Source organism: Mytilus trossulus, chromosome 10 (assembly GCF_036588685.1).
Source record: "Mytilus trossulus isolate FHL-02 chromosome 10, PNRI_Mtr1.1.1.hap1, whole genome shotgun sequence".
Taxonomy (NCBI): Eukaryota; Metazoa; Mollusca; class Bivalvia; order Mytilida; family Mytilidae; genus Mytilus; species Mytilus trossulus.
The window spans coordinates 72215160-72240324 of record NC_086382.1 but is presented as its reverse complement, the minus strand read 5'-3'; the positions used below and the strand labels follow the sequence as shown (position 1 = coordinate 72240324).

At 32.4% G+C, this 25165-nt stretch overlaps 1 protein-coding gene across 4 annotated transcripts; it reads left to right on the top strand.

The window, feature by feature from the left end:
* The first annotated feature begins 1038 nt into the window (after nt 1-1038).
* LOC134688495 (ciliary microtubule associated protein 1A-like) lies at nt 1039-24826 on the top strand. 4 transcript variants are annotated; one of them, XM_063549261.1, is made up of 5 exons: nt 1039-1495; nt 20430-20534; nt 21135-21155; nt 23183-23293; nt 23750-24826. In XM_063549261.1, the coding sequence occupies exons 1-5, from the start codon at nt 1432-1434 to the stop codon at nt 24226-24228; spliced, it is 780 nt and encodes a 259-aa protein (XP_063405331.1). In that variant the 5' UTR covers nt 1039-1431; the 3' UTR covers nt 24229-24826. The 4 variants fall into 4 exon arrangements, with proteins under 4 accessions (XP_063405331.1, XP_063405333.1, XP_063405332.1 ...); XM_063549262.1 differs by lacking the exon at nt 1039-1495 and adding an exon at nt 8751-8917; XM_063549263.1 differs by lacking the exon at nt 21135-21155 and having other exon boundaries at nt 1042-1495.
* The last annotated feature ends 339 nt before the right edge of the window (nt 24827-25165 follow it).

The window sequence follows — 25165 nt, the reverse complement described above, 5'->3', positions numbered from 1 at the left end:
CATATATATTACTGCATAATAGTGTTTGTGTATACGCCTCTGAGACAGCGACTAACTGGCAAAGTGGCATAACCCCTCCCCCCCCCCCAAAAAAAAAAAAAATAAATAAATAAAATAAAACAACCCCAAAACCAAAATAACAACAACCAATAACAAGTTGTAATACAGATACTTGTTTGCCTATAATTGCTTACATCCACTTCATTTGAATTTGGTTGGATAGATGTTTCATCACTGGCAATCATATTACATCTCCTTATTTGTATACACATGGTGTGGCTGATAATTTTGAATGATTAGCAAGAATTGTACATGTGTAAATACATGTATACATCTGTATTACAACCATATACATGTAAGTACAGTGACTTTAGGAATTAGTAAACAACCCTAGGCGGATCCAGGGGTCTATGAGGCCCCCTTTCATGGGAAGAAATGGTTGATTATATAGGGAATCACTGAAGTATGACCGGATCCATCACCCCTTTCCCCCATTTATGAAAAGTCCGGATCCGCCACTGACAATTAACTATGCTGAATTAAAAATTCACTTCATATACACACATGACAAAATTGTTCAGCATAAATTGTTACAACTTTACCAATATAATAATTAGACCGCTCGCTGGGTTGATTTTTATGTCACATCTAGATATAATCATAATTATACAGTTATTGCAGTTCATTTGTGTATGCAATAACAAAAACTTTCTCATTTAAGTCATCAAATTTGACTAGTTCAATTCATGAAACATAAAAACTTAATATAAAAATGAACATTTGTGGTGCAATGCCTTTTGTGCATATAAGTTTGTTTTTGAGTGATAATTAATAAACTATTGCTTCGTATGTGACACTATAAATTACATGAAAGCAGAAAAACTTTAGGAAAGAGTTATATAAATTGTATTTTAATTTAAAGAGGTTAAGTTTTAAATTTTAAATATAAATAATTGGATTTTTACTTATGAGATCAATACCAGTTGTTGATCGGTGAAAGATTAAGAAATTACCGATACAAACATTTGCCAACTTTTACAGTTTATTCAGTATTTAAATACATCGACAGCGATATCTCAAATGTATTTTACACTCCGATTTCTGTGGGCTGACAATGAGTAGTCCACGCTAGAGTGAGAGTGCCTTGTTCATAGAATCCTTATACCAACTTCAATACATCATGTACTCGCGTCCTTAGAAACAGGGCTTGTGCAATCTGTCAGGAATTATTATTACTTATTCAAACCTAATTTACTGTTTGTAATTAAAAGCAAAATAGGTTATAAATGATTAATAATTTTATTTTCATGTGACATTTCGAGAAAATAAGTGAAAGAATCTACAGGGAATTTAGATTATACGTTAATTATATTGGTGAATACTTTTCGGTGACAAAAATACTAAAATTTCTGATCTTGAGCAGTATCCAAGATGGCACCAGGGGCTGAAGAGCATGGACAGAAGAAAAAGGTTATGATCGCGGCTGAATACACAGGTTAGTGTTGTCTAAATTCATGTTAGATTAATTTACTTCTGGTCAATTCGAAATATTAGATATAAATTAAAAGTATTCAAACTGCTGGTAAAAATCTTACTTACGATAGTAACTGCAAATAGAGAATCAAACAGCATGTGTGTATGTGTTATATGTATTTTTTTTTTAAATATGGTGGGGAACGGATGATCTCTATTCTGCCTTTTTATATTTCACTCTACTAGTTTGTGGTTCTGCCTTCTTTTTTAATAGTTTATCCTGCCTTTTTTACATAGATTGTCATCCTGCCTTTTTTTTTACCCAAAACTCCTATCCTGCCTGTCCAAATTTCATCCTAGCCCCCCTCCCCTCCCTATAACAATCAAATGGTAATTTTATTTTTGAAAATGCATACCGCTGCTAGACGAATACAAAAATAAATAGAAATATTATACGTCCTGCAGAGATCCTGTGATTCTAACTATAGTTCCTTAGAACTTTTTATTTACACATTGAAGGTCCGATCGTTAAAATATACTAGAAATGTTTTACTAAAATAAAAATGAAAAGAAATAAATTTAAACACCCGTATTGAACATATATCATCTCGTGACAACGAGTGTCCATAGACAAATAACTTGTTTTAAATATTTAACTATTGAGAGTAGACGTATTTTATGTTGAAAGGAGATATGTATACAATAAACCAATCGAAGAATGTCTATCTACAAAAACAAAACTGTCTTATAAATAAACACAATTAAAAAAATAATAATAAAACCTGATATATTTATGTTTAATCGTATATTGCTGTTTTTGACTTCTTACGTAAACGTAAATATTCAAGTATGAATTCATAGAAAAATTGGATGTTTCCTGCATATAAATGTTTAAAATAAAAGTCTAGATACAGTAGGTAAACAATAAAACTAAGAAACCCAAAATGACTTTACCAGTTTGACAAACAAACTGCGTATAAGTTTCATAATATCGTTAATTGTCATTATAAATAAGAAGATGTGGTATGAGTGCCAATGAGACAACTCTACATCCAATTCACAATGTGTTAAAAGCAAACAATGATCGGTAAAAGTATAAACTTCAACTCGGAGCCTTGGCTCGTACCGAAGAACACGCTATATTAGGGGAAAACGACAAGTGTAAAACATCTCATACATTAAAATCAATGGTATAGTCTATATAAAAGCGATAAATACATATAAACCACATCAACAAACGACAACCATTGCATTGAAACTTCCAAGGAATTGTACATATACAAATGCAAATCCTCGAAACAACCAACATTATATCAATATGATATTTGTTTGGTCCTTGTAGCATACACGTACATGTATTAAAATACACTCTGTGGTGAAGAAAGAATTATAGAAAATATCATATATCTGAGGTTTTACAATGGTCATATATTATTTATGTTTTCACAGTGGAGTTGTTAACGTTTTGTTGCAGTCGTTTCCATAGAGTTCTTTATATGGGGTTAATTGCATGTATTACCTTTCTCAGTCAAGTTTAACGCGACTAACTCTTATTCTCACTAGTAAATTAATGAATTAATCAATTATTTAATGACTTCTTTTGAAACTACTTCGACAGAATTATTCATGTAAGCCTTTTTGACAAGCCTTAGCTTTTTCGTAGACTTTTCAAATTCCTTCTTTTAAGATATTTTTTATGTCTAAATAACGTTTTTGTTGTAGAAATTATTCAATTTACGTTAAGTCACTGAAGCAAAGCCGGAATATTTCTTGTAAACCGATAATGGTGGAACATTTACATATCGTGGAATAAGTCTTGTGGATTCTTTCATTAAAGGTTGACAACATGTACATATTAGGGATATCTATTAATGCATCTAACTTATTAAAAAGTTGACCTCTATTCTTTTTTCACAAGAGATGTTTCATGCTCCTCTCCTACGATATTAAAGGAACATTATATATCCGGTCTTAAGGTCAGCCCGTCCGAATCAGGTTAAAGTTTTGTTGGTTAAAGGTTTTGTGTCATGAAGTAGTGGTCACACCAATTTGAAACTAAGCACATATGTTTATTATGATATAGAATTATGGACACCGTAAAAGTGACAAAGGAATAGAAAAATGGTCACTGTTAGTCTTCTTTTGACCGGCATTGAACCCCTTGTCAAGAGTGGCGTCCATTTAGTTGTGCGGGATGTATACATTCACAGCCACGTCCGGTCGGAACGGGTACGCTCATTCCAATGTCTCGTGTTGAGAAACTCTAGAGGGCTAAGTTATGTTTCTATGCTACGTTGTACATACATGACAGGACCTATTGTATGTTTTTTGTAATTTGTCCTTGTCTTGATCATTCATGGCATATATGTCGCTGCACATAAACCAATCTTCAATAATCAATGACCAGGTTAATAGTTAATTCTCTCTGAAATATTACAGATCAAAAGTATTTTATTCATTGTAACCTTTTTCAATCGATGAAGTTAGTGGTACATCATTTACCATGCATTTAAAATAAAACATTACATAACCGCATCGTTTGACAGAATATTTCGTTTTGTTTATAGCACATGGGAATTGTATGATTTGCTTTGGAGAGTTTATCATAGTTTTGTGTTTGCTATTATTACAGCAACTGTTTATTTATTCTGTCTTAACAGGGGTGCCTTATTGCACGAAATATGTCTTAAAAAGGGCTCTATTGTACTAAGTATTTTTTTCTAGCGCAAAAAGAATGCATTATAAGAGCACGAATTTTATGAACCACTTTCGGATATATATTAGACATATATATAATTCAATATTTAACGGAAAGAATGCAATATCATGCTTGATATTATTCCTCGTCGTATAAATAATTCAGCTTCACTGTTCTATAGGGTTATTATGTAACACAATATAATGCATGTAAGATTTACGTCAAGGGTGTATTTGTATAAGATATATTTTGGATTTAAAAGCATACAATACATTAATACCTACATGGCGAATGAATACAAAGATAAATTCATAGTAATCGTTTCCTGTCTAAATAAATCTAATATTTTACATTTTTGCACGTTTTCTTTCATAAATTATTATATTTATAAGACCAGCGGATAGGTTTTGTTTCCGACAGTTTTTGGTTCAAATCTATACCAACAGCGTAACAAAACAATGAATTGTTTATATGGTTACATGTACGAATTTTCTAGTATCATATGACGGACTCCTTTAGAGCTTCCTTTGCTTTTGATCTGGAATCTAAAGTCATTCACGAATAAGTCCTTAATACACTTCGTACGTGAATTGGTATATCGATATTAGAGGTATATTTTATCAAAATACTTGTATCGACCTTAAATCACACGATTAGTTCCTTGGTCCATTATTTTTCTTAGTGCAGGATTTTCTTTGATTAGTTTTACTTTTTCACCTTTTGGGAGATTTGCACAAATTCAAATATGCTATTTTTTTTATTATACGTTGGAATATTAAAAAAAATCCTGTACTGATTTGGTCTTGTATGTTCTAACATTTTGTTATTCTAGTGATCTAGATTATAATTTTGAACGGTGTTATATAATGAAACTCCTTCTTCGTCTAAATAAACGGTACATGGTTCAATTTATGGAGCTGTCGAAAGTCAGGATCTCGTCCATGGGTGTCTTATGTCATTTCGAAATGATTTAGAGAATTTGATGTTTTATTTTGCTTTAATTCCCGACTTTATTTTGGTTCTGTAGATACATGCCCTGTTGTTGACGACATGCTTAAGCAACAAGAGACAAGTTCTAGGAGGGGGATATGAGGGGTATTGATCCCGAAATCCCGGGCTTAAAAACACGAAATCCCGAGGTCCTGAATTTAAATAAAGTAAATCCCGACGTTCCGAAATTCGAATACAAGAATTCCCGGATCCCGAAAAGGTCAATCCCGAAATCCCGAGCTTAAAACGCCCGATCCTGGAGTCCCGATAAAGGTCCTATTCGCCCTCTTCTAGTATATGTATATAAATCGTAATTTTCAATCTAGGGAAATGATAAGCCTTACGCACGGCATATGTGGTACTAGTTAATTTTTGAGACCTACATTTTGAACACCCGTATTATTTATTCTTAAGATCTAGAAATCAAAGGGTACGGTGAAAGGTTTATGATTAGGATTAGATTTGAAACTATTTTTGTGATTCAGTATAATGACCTGTAATTGAATGTGAATTGAGGCACAAATAAATACAATTAAATGTTTTATTACTGGAATGCGTGTCATTATATCCATATACCTTTAATTCTTCCACTCCTTTATTTTAGTATAAAAGAATAGGTTAGCTGGCAAGCTCTTTGAAACTTCACTAAACTTTTGATAATACTGTTTGAAAGAATAGATGTTTCAACTGTGTATGAATATGTATTGCATGCATATACAACAAGTAACGTTTTGTTGAGTAAAAAGAAAATTCTATTTTAAAATTAGAAAAATGTATAATTAAATGACAGCATATTTAGAAGTGTTAAGATTTTGTCTTTTCATTTGGTTGCGTACGAATAGCTCTGAAGCTTCGTTATAACGGAAAGAGTGTTTGTTTTTTAGTTTCGACCTGTATATATGATTCAGCTCTGAACCTTCGTAACGAAGCCTCAGAGCTATTCGTACGCAACCAAATGAAAAGACAAAATCTTAAAACTTCTAAATAAGCTGTCATTTCCCACTAAGACTGTCATATTACCTTGACTATCCATGTACATATAAAACTTGTGACTGGACTGGTCACCCGCAGCAGATCTGGATAAGATGGTTGTACATTGTGCCCTTTTTGAGTTTTGAGCTGTGCATGTTTTTAAGTGTTAATTACTCTTATTCAATACCGATCGTGCAAATCAGAAAACGGGAGCAATGTGAGATCGGTTTTTAATTAGATAGTGGCTGCGTATTCACAGATTCAGATTCAGATTCAATAGTTTATTAAAGTCTAACCACTTGAATAACATTATACATTCCAATATACATATTAATATTGCGTATAACCAGAGACATATAAACCAGAGACATATATGTCTCTGGTATAACATACATGTACAATGTACCTTGAACTGCATTAAATGAAGTTCTATACGATTAAACAGACTTCACGCCTTGTTATGACTGTGGATTTACATCACAAGCAGTCACAATATAATTTGTTATCCATAACAGTCATACGGACCTCCCACAGAGTCAAAGGGACATCCAAAACATTTTATGTATAATCTATCTTGAAATATTTCTAAAGTTTTTCTTTTAATTTAGCAAAAAACATGTCTATAAACCAAAACGGAGAAATCAAACTCTTTCTTTCTCACACATTCCAAAGTATTTAAAGAGATGCTTACTAAATAATAGTCGCATAATGATATATAATTACAGCAATGAAATAAGGTATTAAAAATGTACGACATTAAATATGTTAGTTGTGACATCATTAATAAACCATGACACTTGTTTGAACTTCTATAGAACTACAAACCGGGACAAATATTTACAAATCAATCTTTGAATCATATCTAATAAATCGTCATTAATTTCTATCAGAATTGTCGAACGTAGAAGATAAATATTATAAAGCAAAATCTGGAAAAAAACACGTTTTAATTTAAAACACACTAACAAAAATAGGAAAGTTAAAGACATCATATGAGTAACGGAATAATTTCAATAACAAAGGTATAATTTGCGGTATGATTTTTAGTTTTCGTACTTGATTTTGAGTCTTCGATGAATGATATTTTTACTTTATTTGTCTTTGGTCTAAAAAGTCAGAGTTCTTTTTTTCATATAAAATTAACAAAATATATCTTTGCTTTGATAAAATTTAATTCAATACGTTTTTCGTACTTCCAATGTGTAATTTTTCATTTTATTGTCTATCAATGACTTTGTTTTTAAAATCAAGCATCATTTTGTCTTTTTAAGGTTGTTCGTGTAAATATGCATATACCAAGTTAACTTGTAACCAGTCCACTGTAATACAGTGAAACTAGAGTTCATCTATAGTGTGTATAAAACCAAACTTTTGAATTGGTTGTACGGATATTTCTTTCCCATACTATACCGTGTATTCAGCACATTGTAAACATCATCAATCTCTTTACAAACATTTAAATGATCTCAGAACAAAAAGAGTTTTTGCTCTATTTAAACCCAATAAAAGGATGTTCTTGTTAGATCTCATTACATATCAACCACAAAAGAAACTGGGGTTTTACATATTTAATGCATTTTGGTAAATGGGTTGTGTTCTTTTACCTGAAGACTTTTAAGTATACAATAGCTAAAAATGCATTTACAAGGAGCTCTCTGCATTATAATGTATACTACAAAAGTAAACAATCGGGTAATCATTTTCTCAATTTGGAATAATAAGGGACTCAGCGCCCTACTTTCATGGGTTTCGTCGCTGTATTCTTTAGACTATACATTTTGTCATAGAGTTTACTCGTTTATCTCTTCTGATATATGAATACATGTAGACGTTATATGCGTTAGTATAAAGGTTGAATTGGACTGACAGTATGAAAGCATATTTCTATCACGGTCAATAATTATGAAGGTGGACTTTCCCTTTAGAATTGCCTTTTTAAGGAAAATATATAAACATTATATCATCCTAATTATTCCTCATTTGATAAGCGTCATCATATGGCACACAAAACGGAACCATAGACCCTTGCTTAACCTGAGACGATGAACCATCGAAACACTTGTATACGTTACAAATAAATCAAAATCTAGTAAACAATTGTGATAACATACAATGTATATATTTATTTAAATGTTTGTACGTCAAACTTACATATATATTATAGCATAATTATTATCATATATCAATAATTGTATGGATTAGTGGTAGAGATAAAGTCATCACGGTAGTGGTCTTTTTAAAGGGTGTACAAAACACAAAGAACGGTACCCAGTTTAGGTTATCATCTCGTTTCTGTTCGGGAGTTCTCTTTGTTTATCTTTCAGTTCAACTCTTTCATGGCATTCAACAACTTATCGGGTAACTAACTAAATTATGGACTATACCCAAAACTTAATATTCTAATATAACATCAGAGGGTACCGAAAGGGTGCAAGACACCGTTTAAAACAGTTCCTAACAATTGCGACGTAATGTAAATATTTCACTTTCATTTCCTGTTGAAAATACACGAAGACAAAACTGATGCTTAGATAAATTTTGCTGTTCAAAAGATTTTTAAAGTATTTTGGTCCCTTAAAGAACCCCTATTAGAATTTTCATTCAGAAGGGTCAAAATAATTTTAACATTGTATAACACTTCTGTTAGCAGCTAAGGGGCAGAATAAGTTAAATGTGAAAATGTCTTGATAAATATAAATTTATAAAAAGGAATAAATCATCACTTCATCATGCCGCGACAACGGTTCTTTAAAATGGAACCACTGGTCCAGAAGCCGACGAAATGTAAGTGCATTGATGTAACTTTAAGTCTTTAGTATTATATATTGTGTTTTGTACTCTTTTTTCGTGGTGTTTTTGCCATGGAATTGGCAGTTTTGATATACCTTTTGGCATCTTCCGTCTCTCTTTTTAGGCTTTTAGCGTCTTTTCGGAATTTGGGGTCCTCGTTGCTTTTCAACTTAGTATTGCATTTGATATTTTCAATATTGTTGATTCGAGCATCACCGGTGAGTCTTTTGAAGATGAAATTCGGGTATATCGTACCAATTCTTAAGTTTGTGAAAATATGTAAGATGAAACTGATAAGGTAATATAAAGCCAAGACTGTTTCCACGATACTATGTAACGGAAGAATGAACAAATACTTCAGTATATAAATTAGATTTCAAGATACTAAACCTTCCGAGTATATAAGACTTTTATTTCTCATAGTAATTGACATTTTCAAGACGAAACAATTTTAAGAAGTACGTGGTAAGTATCAAGAAAAAAAAGAGAATGTGCTATGATCTGCTATCTTGAACTTTTCACAATTAACAATTTAAATATGAGTGACGTCATGCCTGCGTCATTTTTTTTATATAAATATATATGCTTGACAATGTATAAACATCAACATTGTACGTTAAGTTCATGATTTGTGAATTTATAACTTACATTTATTATTGAAAACGATTTTTTTTACTATATACAGTCATCTTAGGCATTAGCCATAAAGAACTTACATGTATCTATAATATTTTGAATAATATGTTGCTCATGTTTTATGAAATAGATAGTCGCTGATCAGTTGACACTGCATGCTCTATATATCTTTTAATCAAGAATCGGGCTATTAGTTCTCTATTTTGCATTATACTTTAAGTTATTCTCTTATTTGACACTCTGTCATGCTAAGGACACTAGGGTTTTTGGACTGTGGGTCCGTTCGTCCTTCTGTCCCGCTTCCGGTAAAGTTTTTGGTCAAGGTAGTTTTGATGAAGATGAAATCCATTCAACTTGAAACTTAGTACACATGCTTTAACCCCAATTTCCCGGCCATTCAACATAGAAAATGATAGTGCGATTGCGGCATCCGTGGACTATTAACCACACCACATTCTGTCTGTATTGTGCTTGTCCCAAGTCAGGAGCATGTCGTTTGTTGCTGCATTGGCGGTTCCAAAGGGGGGGGGGTTGTCCGGGGGTTAGAACCTCCCTTTTTTGGGCCGATCAATGCATTTGAATAGGGACATATAGTTGGATCCCCCTTTTTTGTCCTGGGTTGCCCCCCCACCCCTTTTTAAAATGGCTGGATCCGGCCCTGTGCTGTGTTACATGTTTGTTCTAAGTTCATTTTATTGTAAATTAATCAGGGCGTTAGTTTTCTCGTTTGAATTGTTTCCCCATTTGTGATTTCGAGGCCTTTTTTAGAAGACTATATATATTTGTTATATCTGTTTATTTCTGTGTCATTTGGTCTCTTACGGAGAGTTGTCTAATTGGCAATCATATCACATCTTCTTGTTTATATGGACACAGTCTTGTTTCTGGTGTTTTACTGTTTCTGTATACAGTTATGATTTCACACTATATTTCATCAACAAAACACTTTCAATAAAAAGCAACCCCGTTAAACCTATACTTACATTAAACCATTATGTAGATTATATTAAAGGGTAAACATAAATTAACATTTAAGTTCACATTCAATGTAACATATAACAAAGTTAAATATATTCAATTCAATATCCTAAGGTATTGTATTAACATTTAAGGACTAAGTAAATACAATTGTATAAATGTTATAGATTGGCTGAGCAAGTGAAATGGTATTTTAAAGTCCATTTAGAGCTTTATTAGATAATGAAGGGACCATTTGTATATGGATCAATATAAATAACCATCTTAATGGTAAAGCGTTTTGGGTTGGACATTCCTCAATTATCAATCCTATAGTAATTGCATTAATGCGTGATTCTTAGACTTTTGGAATTTTGTGTTAACCTCAGATTAGCCATAAATGGTCGAGTTGAGTAGGATCATTCCCTATGTCAATGTTAAACCGTTTGGCTGGAACTCTTTTCGTTGGACAACGGATCAATCATCGCGGTTTATAGGAACATTTATTTTTGATCCAATTTTATAACATTATAACATTTTAATACAAATTAGAACAAATTAGAACACACGTCTTTACAGTTGAGATAACATATAGTGCTATAGTTTACTTTGTAAATCTAACTAGTTGAATACTTGTTGACAGCCCATGCATGTCTCATAGTCTAATATCATCTAAATATACCCAACAGTTTACGCTAGCTAGCTGACTTAGTTTGTTAGTCAATCTACGAAGGAATATAAGGGTGTCCTAGTGTAGAGAATAATGTAAACCTGCCACCAAAAGTACATTGCACATGGGTTTTGTACTGTTATTATTCTCCAGTCATATATCGGTTGATTTTGCATTGATTTTTTATTATATTTTCAACTCTTTCTTACGAATCCGTCATTTACATTTTACATATACCCCATGACACATATCATTAGACATGTTACGAAAAGGTATATTCTCGACGCTGAGGTTGACAAATTAGACTTAAAATTTGGGGCCGGTGTCAAAACATTGATTAGGTAAAATTTAAATCCTGTGCGTCTTGGTTAATTCAAATGACATTTATCTAGAACATCATTAGGTATTAAACATCTTATACGACAATTGCTTTTGTGATATCATTGCTGGCTAAACCTGTCATAAGACATAAAAGGTGTACAAGCGTAGGAGTGGGTGGTCTAGAAAAAGGGGGGCTGAGGGTTATACAACTGTTCATTCAATTCTAGATTGATAATATTATACATAGTAAGCAAGTTAAATTTTTTTTTTGGGCCAAGTTACTCATTCTGCCTTTTCTTAACTCAAAACTCCCGTCCTGCCTTTTTCAAATTGAATCCTAGTCCCCCCTCTCCCTGAAAAAAAACCCATCTGGTACCTCCGTAGGGTAGTAATAGGTACACATTCAACAGTTTTAATTAAAAAAAAACATATCTGTTTTAGAGAAACTCCTAGCAGGAAAAACCCATCGGTCATCGGTGTCACTTTTTTTTCATATCCTCATTTTCTTATTTTCTTATAAAAAGGTTGGCGAATTTCCACAAATGTTTTAGGAATTTATGAAATACAAAATATCTGCATAAGGTGGTTTTAAGATGTAAATGCAAACTTAAGTCATTATGCAATGTTTTTGAAACTCTGAAGGGTTGTTCAACCGATGAGTAGCAAGTAATATTTTACACAAACCTTTTCTTGTTCTAAACATACATGAAATATTTGCCACTGAACGTTAAGCAGCCAACAGTCAATCAATCACACAACCTATCATACAGAAAATACAAAATGAGCTGAAACTTTTGAAATTGAGACGAAGTTGGAAGGAAATAAAGAAAGAAAATACATGCCTTCGAAGCTATATGACCGGGCGAAATTTTTCTATATAGTGCAACATGCCTCAAGTTGAAATCGTGTTGTTTAAAACAGACCCCGTTAGATAACAATTTAGTTGACAAACAACTGGATCAAAATACATACACTGTTTGTTTTTTAAACTATATAAAACTGATCGTTACATAAATATTCAGGAGTAGGTATACAACAAATTATAATACTTTAGGACTTTTTGCAAGATATATTAAGGGCTCGCCAAAAAATTCACACACGTACCAGGAGCGGATCCAGCCATTTAAAAAAGGGGGTTCCCAAGCCAGGGTAAAGGGGGGGGGGGGGTTCCCACTATATGCTCCCATTCAAATGCATTGATCGGCCAAGAAAAAAGGAGGAGTTCCAACCCCGGACCTCCCCCTGGATCCGCCACTGCGTATGTACCCCGTACCTCCGTTGCCCCGCACATCTACTGCATTAACATGAACGTCCCCACCCCCGTTTTTTTGCAGTATTATTATAGTTACTTCAAAAATAATAGAAATTATTAAAGTCTATTTCATTTCTAATCGTATAAATGTTATTGAATATTCGTTCCATGCCTGCGAGAGGATCAATGCAGTTTTTAAATAAAATACAATGTCTTCACAGGTAATCTCTTTGGTGTTGTGACACAGTCCCTACATTTAAAGTGTAAATTGTCAACCTCAGCGTCGTGAATATACCTTTTCGTAACATGTCTAATGATACTGTATATTTGCTAAATAATTATGAAGTTGCAGTTTCATGTAGGATTTGTCGCTTCGTCGTGGTAGTCAGTATTTGATTGCTAAACGTTTACTCATTTATTAATTTATTTATACAATTTACAAACTTCCTTTTGATCAATGTTACTGATTTTATCTTTGCATGAAATTATTATGTTTTGCGAAATTTATTGGATACATATACTGTACTGCCCAATTATGAGTTTTTGGTATTCTTTTAGTTTCAACTTAGATTCCAATTTTGATATCAAATATTGAATATGATATTCCGCGTATCGGTAACTTATTAATGAAAAAAAATATAATACACGTAATCGAGATATTATAGATGTTTCTCTAATGTATGATCATTGTTCTTTATTAACAGGCAATATAACAAAACTAATGTAATGTTAAAGTTGAAATGTACTTAAAGAAAAGGACGCACATTCATTTAAACCGTTTAGATATGTAGTGTTACAATGTATATACAAACATGGTTCATTATGCTATACTTCATTGTTTGATATTACACCTTTGATATACATCGTGAGAACTTCCTTATCAATTCATAGAGTTTCGTGTCACGTGATCATTTTAAACCTGTCTTTGAATGACATATATATCATGACGCATGATCTATCATTGTTTAAACTTTTTAAAGAAGTCTGTAAACAAGACTGTTTTGGGGTGCGACAAAACAAACTTTATACTGTATATTTTAAAGTACATGATTGTTTGCCTCATAACTAACGATGGAATTGTGCATCGTTTATAAAGGGAGACCCGAAACCCATAGTTGAGTCGAAGATTATCACGTACTGACATAACATATTTCGATTCCAATTAGGCAAAAATTCTATAAGAATATGCTTTCACATATTTATTAGTACACACAACAGTCATGGTTAACAGATTTATTCAAATGTAAAAATAGTATTATATCAGAACATACCAAAGATTGTTGTGCTGTTTTACCAAAGATTGTTGTATTGTTATACCAATGCCAAGGGATGGGATGGGGTGGGGCTTGGCTACATGCCTAAGCATGCCAAATCATGCATCTAACTTTAAATTCGCAGGTTGCCTTTGGTTACAGATTATCATTTTTGTCATTTAAATATTTCTTTACATGAATATCAGGGAAGGCAGTTGGGTTTTTGTTTTATTTTTCGTTTGAGTTGTTATCCTTTTGTTGTTTGTGTCGCCTTTAACAGCTTCATATGCATACAGTATGGGTTTTGCTGATTGCTGAAAACCGTACTATTGCCTTACGTTGCTTTTAGCTGGTTCATTTCTTGTATCTACCTCATTTGGCCTTGGCTGGTTAGTCTTTACTGGAATCAACCATATCTTATCTATTCACAAAATTTTAAAGACAGGTCATCTTATTTATTATATATTTATAATGTTAATGCTTAGCATGCATGTTGATCTGAGATTTCGATCATGCACCACGAACACCATGTTATTGTAACAAGATTTTTTTGTTTTGCTGTTATAATCACTTAATTATCTAAAGCAATGAGTCAGACAACCAACAAAAACATTCAAACAATGATACACTCACATTTATTTAATATATAAGAATATAAAGTTTGAGTTTAGTGTGACGTCCATTTTCACTGAACTAGTGCATAATTTTGTTTAGGGGCCAGCTGAGGACCACCATCAGGTGTGGGATTTTCTCGCTGCGTTGAAAACCCATTGGTTGCCTTCGGCTGTTGTCTGCTCTTTGGTTGGGTTGTTGTCTGCTCTTTGGTTGGGTTGTTGTCTCTTTGACATATTCCACATTACCATTTTCGATTGTAAATGTTATACTTTAACTGCTTCTCCGAGTTTATATAATTTTTACCACTCAGAATCGAATTTATTTTATCCTGATTTACACAACGTAAAACAATTGCCAATCAATAATCCATCATAAGTGTTGTAGAATCGTTGTTGTGGCATGTCTCTGCAATTAAATAATTGTACAAGATTTGCTTCCGTTAGGAAAGTCCATAAACTATCTGCGTTATATTGTTCTGAGTTTTAGAATTTCCGACAATTAAAGAAAAGCTTTTAATTTGCCTCATTTATGGTATAAAATTTAAACTACAAGTCTTTAAAACTCTAAAACTCTTAATGGCAGAAATTGATTTTCAAATAATCGGAATAGTTAGTATAAGCTCCAAGTTTAAATTGCACATCAAATTTAGACGTAAAAGCTATATTAAGCTTCATTTTGTTGTTAGGTAACTCTCCACGTAGAAAGGTTTTATTATGAAGATTATTGTAAGAAAACCTTTCATAATAGTTTTATTTGAATACACAATAAATAACGATAATATATTCAATATGGACAAAATAAACAATCATATGTGTTTATTCAGATTATTAACTATATTCTTTTACTTTATGTAATGTATGATTTATTTATGATTTGTTATTTGCTAAGATAAAATACGTTTGCTTAATCTTGTACCATTTCATTAGCATATAATACATGTATGTACGAATTTTTTTATTGTTCGTGTAAGACGTTTAACCTTCAATGTCATTCCACTCATTTCTTCTCCAATATTACGCTATGGTGTATTATAGAACATAACTAAGAATAATGACAAATAGAATATTTAATGAATTTTAACTCACAAATCCTATAAAGAAGTAATAGAAATTGAAATCTTCAAGTTTAAAGTGTACAACCTACCTAGCTTTTAACCTTGAATTGACAATATTTTTTCAATGATTAGACAATATATTATAAAATTCTCTATACATAAAACTTGTTCATAGCAACTTTTGACATTGAAGATTTAAAACTTTTATGAAGCTTTTGTACATTAAGAATTCTGTATTAAAGAGTTAATGGGAGAAATAATCGGATAACATTTCAAACAAAACATTACATTACATACAAACTACTCAACATGTACAAATGTTTACTGCTTTTTATACCCGACAGTATTTCGAATTATAAAGTGAAGCATGACCGCGATATCTTATAAACAATATTGTTATCGTCCAATACAGTTCTTTTCTTGCTCTTGTGTAATCAGGGGTGGAAATTGTGTTACCTTTTTAAATGACCACAAAGTATTATTTTATGTTATTTTCAAAGCTACTTCATTATATAGTTATTCCCCTACCCTATACACACATTGTATAACATAATTTATATTATATTAACATAAGCATGTTTGGGGTAGTTCATTGAATTTCTACACTGCTTTCATAAATGTCTTTTTTATCTCTTTTTTGCAGATCAACTGGTGGCCTTGTGTCTGCCGCTCTGCACGGTCTTTCATACATTCCCCGTTTCAATTATAAATTTGACTTGTTTTAAATATTGTACGTTGACTTTTACATGTAGATATCTTCTTGCTATTTGTGTTGTTTGGTTGCTGTCTCATTGACCTTTAGTCATCATATCTGTGTATTCATACTTCATATAAGGTTTAATTATAATTGCAATTAAGCATGTTTTTCAATTTAGTGTACTGTTTGGAACATTGTGTTGTTTGTGTCTTCAAGCTAAGTACATGATAGAAAAGAAAAACAAAAACAAAACTTTTAACAAATTAAATGAAAATGTCCGATATTCTGGTTCATTGTGATTTATATCGGTCATCTAGGTACACGTGTACACATCGATAGTTTCTAGTAAAACGTGTTTAGTGAAGTGATTACACAATTAATTATTCTGTTTCATTAAGAAAAATCATTTTATAGGTCACTCTTTATACAATACAGTCATCTGAGCTGACTGAAAACATGTAATAAAAATGTTACAATTGTAATAGTGCTATCAATATTGAATGAATTTCGATGTTTGCAGGTAATTGTGAAATAAAACACCTTTTTGATTATGATCAAGTCTAGTAATACACGATCAAGTTAGAATGAACGTTGTGACTGAACAAGCAATTACACTCAGTTCCTAGTTAAGTTTCAGGCCTCATAATCAGGCGCGGATCCAACCCCCCTTTTTTTTCGACGATCAATGCTTTTTAAGTGGGACGTGTAGTTGGACCCCCCACTTGCCCTGAGTTAGAAATCCCTTTTCAAAATGGCTGGATCCGCCCCTGATAATGCTCAGACTTTTTCACATTTTGCTCTCATAATTTTTACTAGTAAACTTTTGATTTGTTTTTCGTTTAGTACTTTATTTTAGCAATTGACCACTGTTAAAATTATTTTTAAGATGAGAGTTTTCCATTGTTGGAGCATCAAATATTGCTTTGAGTGATAAAATATCTTGAAATATGGGAGATTTTTAAAATTCTATGTTAGATACATCTATTGTTGTCGACTTCAAAAGTACAAAAATCATATCAAAGTTTGAAAGAGATCAGTGTGGTGACAGTCTTTTGAATATTAGGTAAACCAAGCAAACAGAACATTCTGACAATTGCTGAAATACTATTGTGTCAATCGTGGGTCGAACTAACCAACTTATTGTTAGAAGACAAACCCAAACTGTTGTATGCAAAAATACATACTAACTAGCATAACCGTTAATATACATTGTTCGGAATAAAAATCAGATAGGATCTATACGTCCATCAAACAACAGCACAAAAAAAAGGATTTAACAAACATGTAGCTGATGGCTAGTACTGTCATTACAATGGACACAGTATATGTCAATATTTAAGCCGTCCAAGATTTTAACAGAAATTATTTGCCTATAACAATCGCGTCTTTAAATGACAAAAAACATTCAGATATGACAAATGTCAACTGCTTTTAATTGTGCTTACTTTTAGATATTAAAAATAAGTTTATCACAGCGTTGTGTGGGTGGCTATTGATCTATGTACTTTACTGGCCTGGTAACCCATCGTTAGTCACGCCATCACACCAGACAATAAAGATTACTAGACCATTGTAACCAATCTAGATCCAAGATAGTCTCTGACTTAATTTGATATTTGTGTGATAGAACATCTTATCTAGATTATAAACAATATAACCGCTTGCAAGTATATACTGTAACACGATGTTAATGTGTCTGAAGAGAACCTGGTCTGAAGAGAACCTGGTCTGAAGAGAAGAAAACCTGGTCTTAAGAGAAACGGAACTAACTTGAAATACAAATTGATTTAAAATTGATGGATATCGAACTATGGATTTCACGCAGGACTGTTTAAAAGTCTTATACGGATGCTCTGACTTTTTATTTTTGTTTATATATCTAATATAAAAAAGGAAGATGTGGTATGATTGCCAATGAGACAACTATCCACAAAAAAACAAAAATGACACAGACATTAACAACTATAGGTCACCGTACGGCCTTCAACAATGAGCAAAGCCCATACCTCGTAGTCAGCTATAAAAGGCCCCGATAAGACAATGTAAAACAATTCCAACGAGAAAACTAACGGCCTTTTTTAAGTAAAAAAAATAACTCTATATTACCGAGTTTGTGACTCTAAAGGTAGACTTGCAAATGAATGAATGACGTGAAATGAGATCACTTCCACTTTTTTGAACGTATACAAATAACGGTCAAACTGGAACCCATGGTAACTACTGGAAATACTACAGTAATTCAAACTATAAACATGCATCAAAGTCTAAATTCTTATCAAATACATATGCATTATCCTACATGTATATGCATCATCAATGTTACAAACAAAAGTATAAATGTATATTTGTATAACGGGAAAGCCTTTATGGGTTGCAGTGATTATACTTGTATAGTAACTATAATATATCTAGTATTTTTGACTAAACTAAGCAAATAAAATTTGTCTTTTGAAGGACAATTTAAGTTTGAGGACATTAAAAAGCATTCTAGTGGATTAACCTTATAAAACATTGTGCAAATAATATTCTTCCCTTGAGTTAATGTCAATATAAAGATAAAGGAACTTCATTCCTCTAGTGTAATGAGAAACAGTCTATGTCTTTTGAATACAGTTGTTTTGACCAAGGTTGTCTCAGATAGAAGTATGTACATTATGTCTCAGCTAAACCTGAGTATGTTTTTAAATATCCAATGTTAAGCGGGAATAGTTCATAAGGACGAATTAGTCCACGACAGACTTTTTCATTGATTAAATTTCTTATTAATAATGTCTTGTTTCTATTCAAAGGAATGACAGTAGTTTAATTACGAACTCATAGAGTTTTTGATAAATTACACAAATCTCCAATATACAGTTGTCTCATTGGCAATCATACCACATCTTATTTTTTATATGTATTTTTTATAGTATTATTAGTACATAAACATCGCTTCAAATTTAACCAACAATGTTAATTAGTCATTAAAATACATGTGTTTGTATTTGTTTCTTCCCTCCGTTAGATTTTTGATTTAATCCCTTAGTTTTCTGCCATTGTAGGAAATAAATATGTACTGTGTTGGATACTTAACTAGACTGTACAGAATATAGAGGTTTTATTGTACTCGGGCAGACTATGTCTTTTCTCTTCTGCTTCATCAAGGGTTGAACATTGTACTTGCTGAACGATGGCATACATTTTGCAAAACTTGCATTTCAGCTGATATTGTCAGTCATACAGGGTTAACATACGGGTACCCTCAATGCAGTGTCAAACCAATGTGTTTCTGTTTCATACCACTAAAAATGATTCTCTTATATATTTATAGGCAAGACTGCTGTTTGAATGGTTTTACTTCAGTCATTAGTTTAAAAATATTTATTTATAGTGGATTGGGAAACAAGTTATTGCAACTTATATCAATCCCTTTCCACTTTGCGGGTGCGAGTGCTGCCTTGTAGCGGCATTATCCTGCTCTTTTTCGAAATCTACTAGGATGTCTTTCACGTGCAAGAGATATGTCCCTTTTTTATTACATGTCAGCCATGTGTCGTCCCCTTCCGATGGACTTTCATCGTTTCCTCAAGACTATACTCGCAAATGGTGTGAAGGGTGAGCCGAGTCTTTGTTGGGGCGGGACCTTTTATAACTTGCTGTTCGGTGTGAGCCATGCATGGCTCCGTGTTGAAGACCGTACTTTGGCCTACATGTATAATGGTTTACTTTTACAAATTTTGACTTGGATGGAAAGTTGTTTATAAAAACATGTATTGCCAGTTGTCTCATTGGCACTCATACCACATCCCGTATATCTTTTATATGTGTATATAATGCATTACAAAACTGTTATTTGTCAATTAAAACAAAGTGTACAATATATCTCTACAAGATACATGTAGTTCCTGAAGTTGGTTCCAAACTGGAAAGTCTTTCTGTTGTCTTAACTACAGACTTTTAAGGAGAAACGGACACAAAGGGAGATAACTCAATAATATATACGAGAAAATTCAGTTCATTTTAAATACTAAATGAATCACTAATGTATATTTTGTTTGTTCTTTTTATTTAGGTCCAGGACCAGCAAAATATTTACTACCAAATACAGTAGGTACAAAAGAAGTGGATGTTACGAAAAAAGGATCACCATCATTTACATTTGGATCAAGATATTTTTGTAAGTATTTTGACAAACCTTTAATGTATTCGCTTGGATGATATCAATATATAAATGCAAAATCACCTGTCTAAGTTAACAAGTATATCACCGTATTTCAATTCTGATAATGTGTATTTATTCGCTTCCTTTTGCCTTTGAAGTTTTTTCAACACTTGACTAACGAAATATTTTTGTAGGTGTCAACGTATTTCTGAAATATTCATTTGACAGACACAAAAAGTAATGTCAGGGTTCCTTAATATATTTTGTTCAATATTTTAGCCTATGGTTTGTATACTTTTGTAAATAAAGTTCACTTTTGGACTCTTTTATACTACTTTCAATTAGGAACTCAACTAATTTTAATTATTTTAAGCTTTCGTTCTATTTAATTATATTATTAAATTGATTTCGTATAATAAATCCTGAATCTATTATTAGTAAAAAAAAAATGTTAATACATTGTATAAATAGTGCTTTCGGCTCAGCTTCAGTTCTGTAAATTCTATGGAGGATCTATGTTTTTCATTCTTTGGTATCTTGTATGGCTTTCAACATTAATAATCATAATACATAAAGCCTCTTTCTGACTTTGCTTCATGATAACCTTTATTTCAGCCAATGAATTCAAACGCATGGGTAAAGTAACCAGAGTGCCAGTAGTAGAATTAAGCTAGCTAGCATTATATTACTGAATGACTTTTATTTCCGTTTTCGTTTATTGTTTTGTTTGTATACGATTACATTTCTTTGAAAAGTTTCTGAAATTCTATTTTTGTTTAATATAAACTATATCTATTCAGTTTTTATTTCCCTTTTAAGTTCAATATTATATAAAACTTGTTTCTTTGTTTGCTTAATTTCCACTGAATTCAGTTTATTTTTACAGGTGGAAGCTCTGTATATTCATATCTTTGAAACCTCATATATAAATTCGGTTTTTATGTATCTTCTCGCTCAATATATTAAATCTTTAAATTGCAGTTTGTTCCTCAAAGCTAGTTTCCTGAGACTGGCATATTTTTTTGTTTTTATTTTTCTCTCGTTTTTTTGTATAATTTTGTTGATTTTAATACTGGAATAAATCATTAGTTTATCAAACCTACAATTGAAATCCCTATTTTTGAATTTGGATCCATTCATTAGTTTTCTGGCTGATTACTAAAAATATGTAAAATTGTATACGGCCTAATACACCTGAACTAATTTCAAGCACTGGTAGTTTTTTCACATCTTTTGACATTTCAACAAGATTTCAAAAACATAGTGGGATACCAATATTAAAGCCACAATTTTCCATGTTTCCATATTTTCTACAATAAAGATCTTTATAAATTCTATACAATGTGTGTTTAATATACATGTTCATGTACGAATGACATGCAAGATGTTAATTTTGAATAATAAAAAAAAGGGAGAGCGTCATTGGTCATTGTCCATATGTTCAAATATTTATATATATCTATATACAACTCGTCTAAACATCAACCCAACAATGTTAGATCTGTAAATTTGCTTTCGCAAATATTTGGTTCTTCCCTCGCCGGGATTCGAACCAATGCTACTGTGATATCGTGACACCAAATCGCCTGCACTGCAGCCGTCCCGCTACACCACACGACCACCAGGGCTCTCAAAAGAACAGCCTTCGGTGGGCATGTGTTACCTTTCCACGTCAGTTTTAATCTAGCGGCGTACTACAGTACATGATATATAAGGCATGAAGATGTTATTGTTACAGATCAGCTAAATATATATATATATATTGTTCATCTACACATTTTTTATATTTGTATTTTTTGGATGTGAATCTTTTCTGTCTGCTCTCCGTGTGGCTTTTTGAAAGTAGCAGCAATTATCCAGATAAATCCCAGTTCTCTGTATATCAGCTCATCATGTGCAATGTGTTTTTCCGGTTTATTTTAGCTCGAGCAAGAAAAAAGTAATTAGGTCCTTTATTAATCTTCTTGAACGATTCCATTTTGATAGATAACTTGTTGAAGTTCGTTTTCTCGTCGAATGCCGATGAATCTGAACAAAAGCGGGAGAATTACTTAAATGTCAGGTGTTTTGTTTAGCGTGCAACTAGACCTTTATTTTAGTTTCGATTCCTTAGCTTTTGGCTTGATAAAAGAGTTGTAAATAACTATAGGGCATTATACGACCTTCAAAGTTTAACAGAAAAAAAACTTACCATATTATAGTAATCCATAAACGTATGGAAACATATATACATTTTTTTTGTATATGTACTATTCCTAAGACCATACACTACCACCTGAGTACAAAACATTAAAAATTGGAAAATAGAGAAAACCGTATGGATCTAAGGAAAATCGCTCAACGGTTATATTAGCAACATTTTGTATGCACGTTTAGACTAAGATAGACTTATAGATTAATGTGCTGTACATCTGACCTTTTGTCAAGTCCCTCTATGACTGCATGGACATTGTACAATAGCCATTTATCATGGTCAATTCGTAATATTTATCAAACAACGTCATCATAATTCATATATATATATTGGTACATGTAGGTAAATTTTAGTTCAGGTTTAGGTAACTTATTTACTATAATTTGTTCATACATTCATATATCTCTTTTATATCTCATACGCATATACTATATATATTTCCTGTAATCATATGTAATCTGTATTACAGTGGATAAAAGTTTTAGTCCAGGTCCAGCTTATAACGTTGATAGTTCATTTACCTCCAAGGGTCGGGGAGGAGGTCCAAGTTACAGTTTTGGTGGTCGTATCAAAGAACCAAGTGAGTATACATAGTTGCTCAGCGAATTAATCTATTAACTATTCAATATTTAAAAATGTATATATATGAATCGTCATAGAGGGGTCCAAATACAGCACAAACAACATTTTCCAAAATACCAAAAGAATGAAAAAAATATATTTGAACAAAACGCATTTGACTAACAGGTCGAACAACTGATGTTCTTAAACCCTGCTGACTGCCATTGACGATTGCCAAACAAATTGATCAATGGGTGTATACTAAAACAAAACGCCGTACCATTTTCACAAATAATATTAGGAAACATGGGGATTCAGAACAATTAAGAAACGAAATAAATGTAAAAGCATGTCCTTCTAAAAAGATTAATTTTATATTCAGTTGTCTAATAAAATATATACATCAAGAATAAACACAATGCGCTGCATGTTATTTGCTATCACTTACTAATGTCAGTACAACTTGTAATTTCAGCAAGATGGGTGAGTCCGGGCCCAGGAGCATACAGTACAGACAGGAAACCATTGAGGGAAATTAATGCGCCTGCGTATTCATTAAGTCCAAGAACAACACAACGAAGAATTGATTACACGCCGTCGCCTAATGCGTATAGTCTTCCATCAACGATAGGACCTAACGTACCGGGACAAAGGGGTGGCTATGCATCATCTATACAAGGAAAAAGCTCTTATATGAATTTCAATGCAGATCTAGCTAAATCACCTGGTCCAGCATCTTACTTTCCAAATAACCAAAACGGAAATAAGAAAAATCCACCGTCATTTTCTATATCGGGACGAGGAAAACCGGAAAAGTACGATAACTCTGTACCGGGTCCCGGTGCCTATAGTCCAAGTATGGTTAACATGACAAGTAGTCCCCGGTATCCTATTGGTGTTCGACATTCACAGTTCCAAATGCCCGTAATGCCTTTAGCTAATGTGAGCGATTAACAAACGTTGCAATAGACATCATTTTACATCCTTTACTATCAGTATTTTGTTTAATGTGATATTTGTCCGACATATAAACTTTTAATAAACCCGTGATTGAAACAATGATACTGCGAAATATACTTGTTCTGTAAATTATGCTTCATTTTTCGTGATCATGGCAAAGCCATATGAAGCATTATTAGAGTTCCTGAAGAGTCATGATTATTCGATGTTATACGTAATGGAATTGTATTCAGAAGAAATAATTTCTAGTCTTGACAGATTCGGCTGGATTTCAAAACTCATTTCATTTTCTTAAATTATACGCTTTTCATGTGTTTATCATGATTTATTGACTGTCAATCCAACAAGTTGTATACATCTTACTCGTCCACTTGTTTAGTATGGGAATCTTAGGATTCATACATGAAAAGAGTGGTTTGGTTATGCGAAAGACGCTGTACCATGCTATCATTGGTTAGGGGAGGGGGATAATACGAAAATGAACTGTGATATCTGTGATATTTATCTCACTGTATTAATTATCAGTTGATAGTCTTTCTTGACTACTCTGTTTTGTCATTGTTTACACACAATAAATCTTTATTTTTGATTGTTTAATTGTTGAATTATTTCTAATGCATGTTCTACATACATTGCACGGCAAATAACTTTATACAGAAAACTGACGGAGTAAATTTAGGGGACCTTGAAAATTATTGTGTTTGGCATTAGATGTTGTAGCATTTCCTTTTTTGCTATGCTCAATTGCTAAGACTCGAGTACTAAAATTCAATATGTCCTTCCAGGAATCTATGTTTATCATGTTGGCTTAGTATTACATAGACGTTAAGGAGGTGTCCAATTTTAAATTACAATTTCAGTAGTAAAATCCGATACAAGTTAACACAGACGAGTATGAAAAAAAGTGCTGAAATTGTGGTTAAAGTCAATG

Bases quoted from the DNA above. Each gene is read 5' to 3' on its own strand.
- LOC134688495 (XM_063549261.1), top strand. From the start codon at position 1,432: ATGGCACCAGGGGCTGAAGAGCATGGACAGAAGAAAAAGGTTATGATC. The intron at 20,535-21,134 runs GTAAGTATTTTG...CCTTTATTTCAG, and splicing joins ATTTGGATCAAGATATTTTT to CCAATGAATTCAAACGCATG. The intron at 21,156-23,182 runs GTAAAGTAACCA...TCTGTATTACAG, and splicing joins CAATGAATTCAAACGCATGG to TGGATAAAAGTTTTAGTCCA.